Below are 15,583 nucleotides of genomic sequence, written 5' to 3'. Positions count from 1 at the left end.
TTGAGCACCGGGGTTGGCTCCGGGATCGCCGTCTTCGCCGGTCGTCCCTGGGAAGTGATCGTTCGGGGCTTCGTCGGGAGGATTCCTTCCGGTTGGGAGATGCCGCTCTGGTGGATGTCCTCTCCTTTACGTAGTTTTGGAGGTAGCCCGCGCGGATGAGTCTTTCCAACTCATCTTTCACCATGTTACATTCTTCTGTATCATGACCATGGTTCATATGAAGTCGACACGCTGCCGTCAGCTTTCTTTGGAGTGGCCTTTCGCCGAACGGTCAGGAGTTCAGCGTGCAAAGCCTCTTCGAGCACCTTAGTCCTGGGTGCGTTGAGGGATGTATAGCGATCATATTTAGGTGTCCATCCTGACTCTTTTCGAGGTGGTCGATCTGTTTTGTAGTCGTTGGATGACCGTTTCATGTCTTGCTTAGTATTATTGTTTGGGCTGTCATGCTGTTGTTTCTTTCTGGAGTTTCTGAGGTCTTCAATGCGGATGAATTTCGCGATTGTTGCCTGGAGTTCTTCCATAGACTTTGGAGGGTCTGCATACAACTGTTCCGCGAAATACCCCGGCCTCAAACATGAGGGTAGATTGCTAATTATGAACGTGTGGTTAACGTCCTTCACGCGTCGGGCTATCTCGTTGTATCTTTGCATGAAAGCCTTTAGGGTTTCATCTTTCTCCTGCTTAGTGTTCACAAGCTCAGCATGAGTCATCTCCGGTCTTCTATTGGTAGCGTACTGTTTTCGGAAGAGGGCTTCTACTGTGGCGAAGCAATCCACTGAATTTTGAGGGAGAGTGTGATACCACTCAAGTGCTTCATCCTTCAGAGACAACGAAAAAGCTCTACAAATGACGGGGTCATTGTCCGTGTAGAACGCCATGGCGTCTATAAAGTTGCGGAGATGATTGTCGGGGTCCGCTGAGCCGTCATATCTTTCTAACGTTGGCGGGGGCTTCTCCGGCATGTGAGCTTGCATGATGGCTTCTGTAAATGGAAGCAGGTTGGTAAGGCGCATAGAGGTGGGCCCCTTCCTTCCTCCTCCGACAGGTTCGGAGGGTCCTCCGTGATGGCTTCCTTCATTATCATCCTGTCGGTTAGAGGCCGATATCTCCGGCGGAGGGCGCTGTGCCCTCAGCGCGACAAGCTCTTCAGTTTGTTTGCGTTGAATTTCCTGTTGTTCTCGTATGGTTTGCGCCTGCGCCGCGATTTGTGTTTGCAATTACCTGATCAAATCTCGGGTGTTATTGTCTTCCATGGCTCCTGTGGTCTTCTTTGGGATATTAAACCTCGGCCCCACGGTGGGCGCCAAAATGTTTTTGTATAAAAGTTAAGGCCGAGATATAAGTCTGATGAGTCACTTCTGCTCCTTCCAATCGTGCAATTATCTCCACGTCTTCCCCCTATGTAGAACTCTTTGGGGAAAAATGGGCTCCAAAGGCACTCCGACGCTCAAGTCAGGAAAAAGGGAATGATAGAACCTTTTTTAGTTCAAAAGTAGAAGAAGATCAATATTCTCCTCTCAAATCTCTCTCTAGGGAAAACGTACCTTTTTTCCTTCTGGTTTTTCCTATTTAACCTAATAATAAAATGAACCGTTTACCTAAAAATCCGGTTGGTTGGAGAACTTGACTATTTGGAAGACACAACCGTTAGGTCGTGCTTGATACTGGGTTAGTTGATTCCGTGATTTACGATATTATGCCCAGATATTTCTAACCGCTTGGTCTTTAGTTTATTAGGATTAATATATCCATTTTGACTAAAATTGACCGAACGTCTTCTTTCTGACCTTTGACTGGATTGATGTGACTTCGCGAGCTAATGCTAATCGTTTAAACCAATTAACAGACGATCGCTAAAAGACGATCGCTGAATGATTGATGCCAAAAGCGGCGATGGCGAGCATATGATATCGAACGATCGTTCTGCCTAATGGGTGAACGATCGTTCGGGAATGATCATAAGACAGCTCACTTTTGTGCGCTTTATTTATCCTTAGTGGTCGTCTGGGTTGTCAGTTCGATTGACTCAAATATTCTACCATACAGATATATAATAATAAATTTTATAATTAATGTGTATCTCATATCTTTATTTATAAATTTTATGGTAGACTTTTAATTATTTACAACTCAAATGTGAATGATGATGCTTTAACTTTTAATTATTTACGATTCAAATTGATGGGTATGATGTATAACCAAATACTTTAACTGGTGATTCTTTGGATTCAACGACTTGTCATATGAATAGTTTGATTGATCATCTAGTTTTAGATATAGGCATCCATTCTGTTAAGTAACCGTCCGAACTTAATGACTTTTTAATCTAAATGGTATGGTTGATTATTTGGTTTGATGTATAGTCGTCTCATCTATTAGGTAATTAGAGTTAATGACTTTATAGTTTGTGATGATTGATTGTCTAAATTGTAACTTACTAAACGATCACATGTTACAATATATATTCCTCTAATTTATTGTGACATATAAAATAAAATTGCATTGATTTTAATGTCTTTCAATTTCTTACATAATTTAAACTTATAATAATACAAATGCAATAATATTTAAACTGAATTAAAAAAAATATAAAGATACGAGGCGACTTCTATAACCAACAAAAAGAAGCCGATTAAAACTCAGATAAGAAGTTCAGAATTGTTTTTGTTTTTAATGAACTCGTTGGAATAAAATATTTATATAATTCTTAAATCTAACGTCACATTACAACTCATCTCAGATAAGAATACAAAATAAAAATTACAATTTCCAAAATATAAAACCAATCTTCTCCTGGTCTCTCCAATATTCCATCCATCCCCAACTCATGTGTACATCAAACCAAAATTTTGATAAACATATATAAAATTTGCTTTATAGATGTACGAGGCAATAGTTTGTTGTCTCTTAATACATATAGAGCTTTTGGGTTAAAACCCACATATCAATCTGGCCTACCACATCTTTAAGTTATATTAGATTAAAAGAATTATAAATTTTGGTACAGATAAAAAAAGAATATATTTCACCTCAATTCTAAATATTAAATTATATTAAAAAATAAAAATTTAAATTTTTTTTATCTTTAAATATATTTAGATTGTAATTTTTTTTATTGTATTTGAAATTTTGAATTAAGTTTATTTAGATTTTAATTAAAAAATTATAATATATTTGAAAATTGAGAAAAAAATTTATAATTAAATGAATCAATTCAATCATTAACTTGTAATAAGTTAAATCAAATTTAAGTTTTTTTAAACTTGTTAACAAGTATATTAGATTATATTAACTAACTAAATAACCAATTTATAGTATCCATTTTATGGTTGGAAAATGTTTTTTTAATAAATTTTTTTGACAACTTTTTGACAACGTGATAGTTTGTAGTTGGTTCGTTTTAAATATTTTTATAAAAATAAATTCAAGCGGACCAACAAAATAGTAATACATGACCTATTGTTAAAAAGTTGTTAAAAAAAATTGTTAACATCTTCTATTGTTATACGACATGAAAAAATATAAATAAAATTTAGGATCATGATACGTTAACAACTTTTTTTACACTAGATTATGTGTCACGATTTTATTGATTCGTATATTAAAAAAAAACGAATCACACGCTACCACACATAGTGGTTGTAAAAAAATTGTAAAAAAAAATGATTAAGAAAACATTTTCCTAAAATTTAACATAACGATTATGAAAATAACGAGGGCTTAAAGTTTGTGGAGAGGAGAAAAGAGCATCTTAATTATTTGTTGTAGAGAGGAGTGAAGAGTGAACGTGGTAGGAATTTGGCACTCTATCCCTTACTGAATGCAAAAGAACACGTGAGACAATGTTTATTAAGAAATACCACGTGGCGCATGGTTATTAGGTTTGAGAGGTACATGATTAGTTGTTGTGTGTGATACTATGCAGAAGGAAATGTAGACGCATTCCCATCTAGATTCACTGCTATGTCACAGATTCCTTTGTATATATTATCCTTCTATCTCTTCGGTTTCTCTTTATGAGAATAGACATTTTCTCTTTCTCTCTCTCTCATCCTCATCATCACCCACAAGGTGCATGTGTACCTAAAAAACCCTTTGTTCTCTGAATCTGTTTGAGATAGATGGAAGGAGTAATCAGTGTCTGCAAGAAAGGTTCAAAAGGAAAGAAAGATGACCTCTACCATGTTATTCATAAGGTTCCTTTTGGAGATACTCCTTATGTCAAAGCCAAGCATGCTCAGGTATCTATATCTATATGTCTATTTGATTTGGTAGCATGTGATTTCTCCACATACATATCATAAACTGCACCATCTTTGTTCTTCTTCACTGCAACCTTAATCTGTTGTCACAGTATGAGGAGTGGCTAAAAGTGTATTCTGTTGGGGTTGTCAAATAGAAAAGGGTCTTTAGTGCTTTACTGCAAAAAGGGTAATTTTTTAATTGACCACTGTATATGGCATCATGCTATTACAACCTGTGCTCTGTTTGTTTCTCAAAAACATGTTTCAAAGTGTGGACGTGTAGTGAACTATTCATTTTGTTGACTTTTAGTTGAGGACTTGAGGGTGATTTACTTTCTTCTAGATCTGGTGCTTATCTATTAAATCTTACAGATTCTAGGAATATATTTCCTTTTTTATTTTTTGAGATATTCCTACGATGTAAAGTTTCATCTCTTTTTCTTGTGGTGGTCAAACTTTGAAGTTTACTTCTCGTTACAACACTGACTGTGAGAGCAAGAATCTACTAGTGATCCAGAAAGAAAAAAAGAGTATCAGTGCAATTTATTTTCAAGGAGACATTTACATTATCATGCATTATGATTATATAAATATGATAATCTTGCTTGATAACACACTTTCGACATAAAATTCTATGCTTGTTGGTATTTTGTTTTGTTATATATAACTCGAATTTCTGATTTGTATTTTGAATATGGGAGTTTTAATTAATTTTTTCGAATTTGTAAGATAATGGTAGATAGTAAAGTTAATTTTTAACATGTGAGGACAGTTGGTTGATAAGGAGCCAGAAGCAGCAATAGTGTGGTTTTGGAAAGCAATAAATGTAGGAGATAAAGTGGACAGTGCCCTGAAGGACATGGCTGTTGTGATGAAGCAATTGGATAGATCTGAAGAAGCAATTGAAGCCATCAAATCTTTCAGAGGCCTTTGTTCCAAACACTCACAAGAGTCACTCGATAATGTTCTTCTTGACCTTTACAAGGTATATACACAATCTATGATTTTTTTAAGGTCATAATCATCAATTATGAAAAACTTCATGGTAAATCTAATATTTCTTTTTCCTGAAAAACAGAAATGCGGAAAAATAGAGGAACAAATTGAATTGTTAAAGAGAAAGCTGAGACTAATCTACCAAGGAGAGGCCTTCAATGGAAGAACCACAAGAACTGCTCGCTCTCATGGCAAGAAGTTCCAAGTTTCCATCAAGCAAGAAACTGCAAGATTATTGGTACTTAAATTATTATTTATTTTTTTTATATATAATTACACAACTATTTTGCTTAGATATTCAAACTTCAAAAAAGAAAAAAAAAAAATATATATATATATATATATATATATATATATATATATATATATTACATCAAGAATTTTTTCAACAGAATTTGGCTAACATAATTTAAGTTTTTATAGGTAGTATACTACACAAGATAGAAATTTTTTCTGCATATTTAAATTACTCATGCCACCTTTGAATCTGCTGTGAATTCTCGTCGAAAGCATCGTTCTAAAACAAGACAAAACTCTTAAAAATACTTGATTTTTTTTAACTTTTTCACGGGAAGAGGATTTTAATTGGGATCCTTAACCAAAAGAATAAACAATAACAAAAAAAATAGTCAACTTATTTTATCTTATTTAGTAATCACAAGAAACCCATCATTGAGTAAAAAATAAGATAATAATTGAATGGTCCATTACGTATCATTTAGGCAATTAATCAAACCATTAATTAGCCATAGCATACTCCATTAGTCAATGCCGAAATTGGTTAAATACATTTTTCCCTTATTAATTTGTTTTAATCGGAGACTTTTTTATTTTTTACTTTTATAACAGGTTTATATACTGTTAATATATGTAATAGTGATTTCTTAAAAATCAATTCTGCTACAGTTTTTTATTAGTTGACTATGTGAAGCTTTTGTTATAAATTTTACCTTGGAATTAGATTATGACACATTGAAGGATGGGTGCAGGGAAACTTGGGCTGGGCCTACATGCAAAAGGAGAACTACATGATGGCTGAGGTTGTGTTCAAGAAAGCCCAAATGGTGGATGCCGATGCGAACAAGGCTTGCAATTTGGGCCTGTGCCTTATGAGACAATCTCGATATTCGGAAGCATACTGCATCCTTGAAGAGGTTTTAGAAGGAAAAGTTGCAGGGTGTGATGAGATAAAATCAAGGAAAAGGGCTGAGGAATTGCTTGAAGAGTTGAATGGAAATCTGCCAGAAGCTGAGATTTTGGGCTCATTGGGCCTTGATGATGAGTTTGTGAAAGGGATTGATGACATGCTAAATGCATGGAACACAAATAGACCAAGAAGGCTTCCAATCTTTGAGGAAATCTCTTCCTTTAGAGACCAATTAGCATGTTAATAAGTTGTCTTTTTCTTGTGTTGTGTATTATTTGTTCATCTTAGGTTTATAGGTTCATGCAAATAGCCACCTCCTTTTCTTCTTCTCTCTTCTCTCTCTACCTTTTTTCTTCCTAAAATGGTGAGGGAAATAGGATCAGCCTTGCTTCTATCTTGTACTTGTAATTTAATAATAAAATAAATAAGAAATAAGGTCATTAATTTCAAGATAATGACATCTATCAATAAATATTTTTGTATTATGTATATGATACAAATTGCTATATATTTTACATTAATTATGATATTTTAAAATTATAATATATAAATATATTTAAATCTCATCTATGAAGTTAAATTAAACACAAATTCATCCAATGAGAAGAACTACATATCTTATGACATATTTAAGAGATAAGTTTAATTAATAATCATGTAATATTAATTATAAAGTAATAGATAAAATTATGTATTAGCCATGAAATATTAATGATAAATTATAATTATGATATGTGTCTTTTTATATTTGTATTCATGTATAATATCTTATTTCTGGTTTTGACTAGAAACTCTACAATGCAAATTTAATCTGGTGATTTTGTTATGTAGTTTCTTTTGTGTCCATTCCTTAAAATTTTCTTTCAATATTTTCATTATTTTCTGTTTATTCATATGATGATAATTGACTTCTACGTTTTACTAAGGATAATAAAAATACTTACAATTTATAAAAAAAAAATTATATTTTTACTATTTTTACAATTATTCTGTTGTTACATGAAACCTCGTTTCATAGGGAAATTAATAATGATAATTAAATTTGTTATCATTTTAATAACTTACTATTTTTTTTATTATTAAAATAAGGAAAATAGCCTAAGGGGATTAATTAAACAACGCACTTTTATTTGTATTAATTATTTTCGTTAACATTACTTTACTTAAAAGTTTAATAAAATATATTTTTATTTCAACATATGATTAATATATTAAATAACAATAATAACAACATAACATATAAAATGAAAAATATAATTCTAGAATTAAGTTTTGTTCATTGAAATTAGCTTCCATTACTCTTTCTTATATATCTGTGTATAATTTACATTTAGTAATACAGATTTACTGAATAATGAGTCCAGAAATGAAATTCATGACATTAAATTTAAAATTGAAGTCAGCATATTTATTTCATCACAAGTTAATAACATTGACATTCTTTTAAGTGTATAATTAAATATATTTTTTAATATATATTAAAGGATTCATATCTTATATCTTAATCTTCTAAACAAGTAGAAATATGCCTTTCTAAGTAATATTCCGAGTTTGGATATTAGGAATAAAGAAACACAGTTAAAAGAAGGAGTTTCGTTCAAATAATTAATTATTTCGATACAGTTTATCACTAAAAAGAAAGTTGATAAATATTTCACATCAATAATATAATTATAAAACAAATCACTATATTTGTGTGTATTTGACTTAAAGGGTATTTATATCCCAAATATTATGACAATTGTATATAGTGATTTTAAGTCTATACATTAGATAAACTATGTTTTACTATGTTCAGCTTACCGCAATGGAAGGTGATAATTTATGGTGGAATTAATTTCAGAAGTTCCTATCATAATTTTTTAACGTCTTGATCATCAATTAACAAATTTTAATTGTCTTTGTAGTTATTTGGTGCTTTTTGTTTTATTATACTTTTAAAATATAATTTTGGTATATTAATTTCTTTTAATCTATTCAAAATATTAAAATCAATATATTTAAAAACAAAATATAAAAATATTATTAAAAATTTAATAATTGAAGGATGTAGAAAAGGGGACAACGAATAATAGATATCGCTTTTTTACAATATTATGGTTGAATATTTTATTATTAATATGTTGAATTATAAATAGTTTTCTAAAAGTTGAGTTTTATTTATAAAAACATTTTATTTTTCTGAAAATTATCTTTAGAACATTTTCTACTCTTTCTTTAGGTTTATAATCCAATTATTCATTTTTTTTACTATCAGAAAATATCAATGGAATTAGTGCAAAGAATTTTTCATATTTGTCCAATCAAAATTAAAAACAAGATAAGTTCATCTTTTTCTCTATTTTTAGAGATGTTTTAACATTTGAGTTAAAGTTGTTTGTGATGATATGCATGTGTCTCATATATGCTCAAAATAAATCTACGTTGAATTTAAATCTTAGAAATATACTTAGTTGTTTGATTTGATGATCCAATATTTGTGTAGATAGTTAAAGGTTTAAACCCTCTCTTGGTCCTTATTTTTGTATGAAAATCTTAGTTCGGTCTTCATTTTTTCATCTGTCTCAATTGGGTCATATTTTTTGTAAAAATGAACACATTTTACCCTAACCGTTAACTGGTCTCAGACGGCGTTAAATTGATCTGAGCTGTATTTTTTCTTTTATCGACGTGGCATTGTGCACTAAAATTGAATGTGTCTTGTGTTTTATCCAGGTGGACTACCAAGCCCTAACATTTAAGGGCATCCCCTCTCATCCAAAGTATATTTTCGTCTTGGGGAAGAAGAGGAGGTTCATCTTTTGTCTTTCGTCTTTGCCAAGCACACATGTTGTCTTACGTCTTCGGCAAGCACTGTGGTGTTGAGGTGGTGGTAAGGATGTCTCGTTCATCTTCCTCTTGCAAAAGTTTGGGTTCAGCCATGCAACACAATAGTGGCAGTGTTAGGAGGTTGGGTGCAAAACCAACATGCTTCTGCGGTCAGAATGCAGTGTTCCGTATTGCGAGAACCCCTAAAAACAAGGGAAAAAAATTCTAGGGTTGCCCTAACTTCAAGGTCAGTTTTACATAAGCATAAATCTTTGTCTATTTATTTGGGTTTTCACGAAGGAGTGTGTGTTCTTGTTGAATAGGGTGGGAGTGGAGAATTGGTTGGTTGCAACTTCTTTGAGTGGTGCATTGAAGAAGGAAATGAAGGAAATGGGCTGAATGTAGAAGAAAGGACCGGTAGTGTAAGAAATGAAGAAGTGGGTGTGATGAGCATGGAAGACAGTGTGCTGCAGATGGAAGAAAGATATGGTGAAAAGATCATAATGGATTTTATAGAGAAAAGTTTAGTTAAGTTGGAAAAGTGGTTGAAATTGTTAGTGGGGATGATCTTTGTCATATTTGTTTTGAATGTAATTGTATTAGCAATGTTGCTGAAACTTGGTTGATACTGTCTCATCTGTGATCAGAGTTGAAACTTGGCTTTTATGTAATGTGTCTTTTATTAATGAAGGTGAGTGATTACAGTGATAATGTGTGTGATTTAATTTCTTTTAATTATATTGGTACTTTAAGTGGAATAATCATAAAGCAAAATCATGATTGATTAAGTGGAACAATCACAAACATCATAAAGCAATGACCAATAAAGATCATGACTGATAACGAAATTGGGCAATAATCACTTTGTCAAAACCACAAACATTGTCTTACATTATAACAGAACGTGTTCAAAATGATAAGAACATTGTCTTACATATCCAAAATACATCATAACAGAGTGTGTTCAAAATGATAGAGCAAACATTTGCTACAAAATATAAATAAGTTCAGTACATTAGATCATTCATCACATACAGGCATAGTTGTTTCGTGAGTAATAGGAACTTGTGTTGCTGAAGGTTGGCTGAGTTGTGGTTGTTCAGGACATTGGTCATACCAAGCATAGTAGACTCTTGAATTATTGGAACATCTATTGGTGGAGGTTGGGTGACTTCTACAGATTGGGCAGTAGGAACCTCTACTATTGGAGGTCTTTGTGGACAACCTTTTTTGTTGTGTCCAAGTTCTTTACAGATGGCACATTTTTTCCTGTGCCCACCCTTTCTTAATTCACTGTTATTCTTCTTCAACTCCCAATCCTCCAGTCTTCGTTTCTTCTTGGGCCTTCCTGGCATTGTCCTCTTCTTTGGTGGTAATATATCTGAATAGGGTGTAACATCCCAGACATGTTAACCATTGATAGGGTTAATAATTATGTTGTAAGTCTCTTCATAGGTAGACTTCCTAAACTAGTGCCCAATGTATTCTTCTGCATTTATATTCAAAAATTTCATTGTAGTTATGGCATGAGTACAAGGAATGCCAGTAATTGCCCATTTTCTACATGTGCAGTCAATGTTGTCAACATTCACAACAAATTGCTGGCCAAATTGTGAAACATGTTTCACTTCAAATAATTTTTCTCTTGACCACCTGTATTTAATCACAATTAGTTGGATCAATATAAATGCCTAAAATGAATGGAAACAAACTTAACATGAATGGAAACAGACATGATAAAAGTTACCTTGGTAACCAATATCTAGTTAGCCAAGACTCCTTCTGAAATCTGTTAAAAATCTTGGGGCAGATTGAACCTTGATATGATGTCATCTTTGTCCTGTTGGCAGCCCATCTCTTCATTATATAAACCCTAATGTCTTCTAACATGCTAATAATAGGCTTAAACCTACTATCAACTAGCACACTATTAAAGGCCTCACATATGTTGTTCACAAGAGTGTCACATTGTGATCTAGAGGTGAATCTAGATCTTGACCAAAACCTGGGATAAGTGAATATAACTTGTCAAGTATGTAAATGTCAACTGTGAGTTTATCAAATAATTATAAGACTTAATACATACCTAGGTGGGATGACAAGCAAATATTTAAATGCGTCTAAATTTATGTCTTTCATATTCCTCATTTCAGCCTCCCGTTGTTGTGGATGTGTGGTTGTTGCTGCCCTCCACATGAGACGTTTAAGATTTTTTCCAGGAAATGTTTTTCTAAAGTTTGAATATAAATGCCTAACACAAAATCTTTGTTCTACACCAGGTAGAAGATCTTGGATAGCTGGTAAAAGACCCTGACATATTCAAGATATTGTAATTAACATTTGTGTAATGAATATATTCAGTTATATGTACAAGATATTGAACATTGACTGACCTTTTGTTGGTCTGAAATAAATGTGCATCCTGCACATACAACTGCCCCACCAAGGTCCTCAATTAGATGCTCCAAGAACCAAGTCCACGACTCTTTGTTTTCTACCTCAACAACAGCATATGCTATGGGCAACATTTGGTCGTTTCCATCTCTTTCCACTGCTATTAGTAACTCCCCTCCATACTTGCCTTTCAAAAAGCATCCATCCAACCCAATAATAGGTCTACAACAAATGAAGCTATCCTTGCATGCCTTCAAGCATGCATAAAATCTTTGGAATATGACCTCACCATTACTGTTATCAACTTTAATTTGTACTGTTGTACCTAGATTTGTTTTCAGCAACTCATGACCATAATCATGAAGTATTCTAAAGTGATCCTTGAATGACCCTTCAACCTTATCTTTTGCCATGGCTCTTGCCCTAAAAGCCATATTTCTTGAAATTCCTACATTCCATTTCCTAGTGACTTTCTCCCTAAATGTCCATGACCTCCGTAGTAGGGTTTTCTCTCACAGTTTTCTCCATCCTTTGACTCAACCACTTTTAAGTCATCAACTTTACATTGAAATCTCTACTACAGCTGTGAGCATCAAACATTTTTCTTAGTTGTCATGCATTGACATCACTCCTAAAGGAACAATAGGCATACCATTTACAATTTCCTCTTCCACCCTAGCACTTCACAGAAATCCTTCACATTAAATTTTCAACATATGCATGGCACCCCTATCATCAATTAATAATTCTAACCTATCTGGGTCCACAAACTGACCTCCTAAACCGTACCATAATTCTTTGATGTCCATATGACCTAATTCTTTGACTAAGTCTACTATGCCAAAATAGCTCCACAGGTCTGGATCACAAGATCATTTTACTCTCTCTCCTTCAAATTTTAACTGCCCATTATCATCATTGACAAAATCTCCACAATGGTGGACCACGACTTTAATACGTTCCTCATTGCTTTTATAACCTGTACATTATGGGGGTTAACAAATCTTTGGAATATTACAGTCCTACCACTACGGGAACACTCACTCACTAACTAAACACTCACACCGACACAAACAAGGGGACAGGGAACAAAGTAACATCCCCACTAACGAAACACTCACAGACAGGGGACCACTACAGTTGATAAACAATTCAACAAACAAAATTCGGGACCACAATGTCTAAACTACAATGTAACAATTGAACATGCAAAATGGGGACCAAAAATCATTATAAAAATTGTTACAGACCAAAACAAAAACTCAATTGTCGAAGACGCACATGTTCGTAAAAGCAAAAAGACATTTATGCATTCAAACAGAAAACCAAAGACGAAACGAAATACCTTACCTTAGTTCGCGTCAACTATCGGCTGGATTCTCTTCGTCTTGTCCAAGATTGCAGTTGGTGATCGTCTTCCACTTCGTCTCGCAACAAGGAAATGAAATCCCCAATTCCAATTTCAAATCCCTAATTCTGATATCCCTAAAGTGAACAAAAGGGTACTAAATAATGCCACATCACCAATATTTATTTAATCAAAACACTCCACGTAAATCAGAAACACACATCACCACATTCTCTATGCACCACGTGGCCTTAATTTAACGTCGTCTGACACCACTTAACGGTTAGGGTACAATGTGTTCATTTTTTAAAAAAATATGACCCAATTCAAACAGTTGAAAGCATGAGGACCGAAATGAGATTTTCATAAAAAATTGAGGACCAAGGGAGGGTTTAAGCCATAGTTAAATGATCTTGTGTGTTATATAGAACTCTAGGAGCATTCCTAAGAGAGGAAAGTGTGTTTTATAACAAATAAGGGGAGCTAATTTTAAATTATTACAGATTATTGACGGAATGTGAATTGTATTATGATGAATTGATTTGGTGAATTTTATTTTTTTTGAATGATAACCTTACACGTTTGAAGTGATTGGTCAAATTGATACTGGGTTTGTGATTTTGAGTTGTTTTCACTAATGATATCTATGAGTTTGTTATGTGACTTAACTTGTTTAAGGCTATTTGTTAGGTAATATTAAGCATGTTTTCAATTGAAAATGAGTGAAAAACTTAGACAAGTTGGTCAAAAGTGTAGTGTTAGTATAAAAGGTGGGTAAAACGTAGTAAATATAATTTTTAAAAGATGATGCTTAATTATTTTATTATTAAAATGATAACCTATAAATACTTTCTAATAATCAAGTTTTATTTTATTAAAACACTACATCTCTCAAAAAAAGTTTCTTCTCTACCTTGTCTTTAAGTTTCTAACCCAATTATTCATCCTTTTGAGACATTTTAGTGTTTAAGGTATAGTTAATTGTGATGACTATGCATATGTCTTAAATATGCTAAAAGTTAATCTTTGTTGAATTTTATACACATAGGTACACTCCCCCTCCAGCGGAAGCATTCCCAACCAACCACAACCATGAGTAGTCATTTCCAACCGTTGTTCATCTTAACGGGACTTGCTTACCTGAATACCCTGCCAGGAAGACTTTCGGTTTAGGGATCATTATACTCATCTAAGCCGGTCACCAAGACAAATCATCGGCTCTGATACCACTGTTGGGTTTATCAAGGAGGGGATTCACTTGGGAGAGACACAAACACCAATGAAATATGAGCCCAACCATATAAGGGATTGACACCACTCTCTACCCAAAACCTTAAGGCAATGAGTTAATGGGTCTTTCATCTTTATAAGGTGCTCTACTTTCTCATTTCTATCCAATGTGGGACTTAGACTCACACTTGGACTCCCAACAGATAAAGGTACCACTACTTCCTTGATTTCATGCTTTAATTCATTCTCAAACTTATGACACCCCTCATGGTAAGTGTGCATAACCAAGCCAAATGTTTAAACTTCTCTTCGTACTTAACTATAGTCATATCTTTGTAGTGACGGTAAGAACTCCATTTCCTTAGCATATCTCATACTATCAGAAAGTACTCATCAAAAAATTTTATTTTGAAGTTGTCACACATAATCTCCTATGCTTTCTCTTCCATCATTATTTTCATGCTTGCCCACCAATGTTTTGCCTCTTTACTAAGCATATACACTGCATAAGTGAACCTACTATCTAGAGTATTAACTAATCATTTAACAAAAAATAAATATCCTAAGATGAATACAAGTATGATTAGATGAAATAATAAGACTATGGTGAACCTACTATATAGAGTTTTAACTAATCATTTAACAAGAATTAAATGTTCTAAGATGAATAAAAGTATGATTAGATGAAATAATAAGACTATGGCGAACCTATTATTTAACTAACCATTTAACAAGAATTAAATATCCTAATATGAATAAAAGTATGATTAGATGAAATAATAAAACTATAACTCAAGATCTTTCTTTCAATGTTACTTACTCGATAAGTACAAGAGATTCTAAATTATTGTTCATAATAATATGATAAGGTTAATAAGATTTTTTTTTCTAATCAAGTAAAAACATTCTAGGTATAATTTATTGAATATGTTTTCACCAATTACCTAAAGGATTTATATCTTATAAACTGCGTGTGTGTTTTTTTTCTTCAAAAAGTGCAAATTAAATTGTATATAGCTAGAGGTTTTACCTTGAATATCTAAATGAGTGGTATTTGATTCAAATTGAATAATCATTTACATTGAAACCCGTTTATCCTGACTGGTCATTATTGAAATAATTTAAATTCATGCACGTGAATCAAATAGTAAGTCTAGTTGTACTTAGTGCATTGTGTTGCTATATATAATTTTACCAATTGTGTCATACGATTTATTATATGATAATTTTTCTTTTGTCTTTCATTTCTCGTGTGTATTGTTTTCTTGTATAACACAATAGATGTTTGAAATCCATATACATGGTATCTCCATTTGTGGAAATTTTATTATGGTGAATGTGACATTTTCAAGATGTAATAAAATGTGGATGCATAAAACAACACAGTGATATTTAGAAGACAAGGATGATCTTTGT

The 15,583-nt window shown here is 32.9% G+C and overlaps 3 protein-coding genes across 3 annotated transcripts; 1 reads left to right on the top strand and 2 right to left on the bottom strand.

Moving 5' to 3' along the window:
• Window positions 1–200: 200 nt before the first annotated feature.
• Window positions 201–1,013, bottom strand: LOC108327415 (uncharacterized). Its single transcript, XM_017561121.1, has one exon. The coding sequence runs from the start codon at window positions 1,011–1,013 to the stop codon at window positions 201–203; it is 813 nt and encodes a 270-aa protein (XP_017416610.1).
• A 3,004-nt stretch (window positions 1,014–4,017) lies between these two features.
• LOC108328488 (protein SULFUR DEFICIENCY-INDUCED 1) lies at window positions 4,018–6,842 on the top strand. Its single transcript, XM_017562363.2, has 4 exons — window positions 4,018–4,241; window positions 5,017–5,229; window positions 5,323–5,478; window positions 6,230–6,842. The coding sequence occupies exons 1-4, from the start codon at window positions 4,122–4,124 to the stop codon at window positions 6,629–6,631; spliced, it is 891 nt and encodes a 296-aa protein (XP_017417852.1). The 5' UTR covers window positions 4,018–4,121; the 3' UTR covers window positions 6,632–6,842.
• Window positions 6,843–10,202: 3,360 nt separating this feature from the next.
• LOC108327414 (uncharacterized) lies at window positions 10,203–12,023 on the bottom strand. The gene is made up of 5 exons (XM_017561120.1): window positions 11,589–12,023; window positions 11,282–11,505; window positions 10,943–11,200; window positions 10,730–10,848; window positions 10,203–10,576 (listed from the first exon to the last, which is right to left on the bottom strand). The coding sequence occupies exons 1-5, from the start codon at window positions 12,021–12,023 to the stop codon at window positions 10,203–10,205; spliced, it is 1,410 nt and encodes a 469-aa protein (XP_017416609.1).
• Window positions 12,024–15,583: the final 3,560 nt, after the last annotated feature.

This window comes from Vigna angularis, chromosome 2, assembly GCF_016808095.1.
Source record: "Vigna angularis cultivar LongXiaoDou No.4 chromosome 2, ASM1680809v1, whole genome shotgun sequence".
In the NCBI taxonomy this organism is placed as follows: domain Eukaryota; kingdom Viridiplantae; phylum Streptophyta; class Magnoliopsida; order Fabales; family Fabaceae; genus Vigna; species Vigna angularis.
The sequence above is the reverse complement of the archived record's forward strand: the minus strand, read 5'-3'. Positions and strand labels throughout refer to the sequence as shown.

Coding starts and splice junctions, on each gene's coding strand:
- LOC108327415 (XM_017561121.1), bottom strand. CDS start 1,013: ATGCGCCTTACCAACCTGCTTCCATTTACAGAAGCCATCATGCAAGCT.
- LOC108328488 (XM_017562363.2), top strand. CDS start 4,122: ATGGAAGGAGTAATCAGTGTCTGCAAGAAAGGTTCAAAAGGAAAGAAA. Junction 4,242..5,016: donor TCAAAGCCAAGCATGCTCAG/GTATCTATATCT, acceptor ATGTGAGGACAG/TTGGTTGATAAGGAGCCAGA. Junction 5,479..6,229: donor AAGAAACTGCAAGATTATTG/GTACTTAAATTA, acceptor GGATGGGTGCAG/GGAAACTTGGGCTGGGCCTA.
- LOC108327414 (XM_017561120.1), bottom strand. CDS start 12,023: ATGGCTTTTAGGGCAAGAGCCATGGCAAAAGATAAGGTTGAAGGGTCA. Junction 10,849..10,942: donor ACTAGATATTGGTTACCAAG/GTAACTTTTATC, acceptor GATTAAATACAG/GTGGTCAAGAGAAAAATTAT. Junction 10,577..10,729: donor GGCAATTACTGGCATTCCTT/GTACTCATGCCA, acceptor CACCCTATTCAG/ATATATTACCACCAAAGAAG.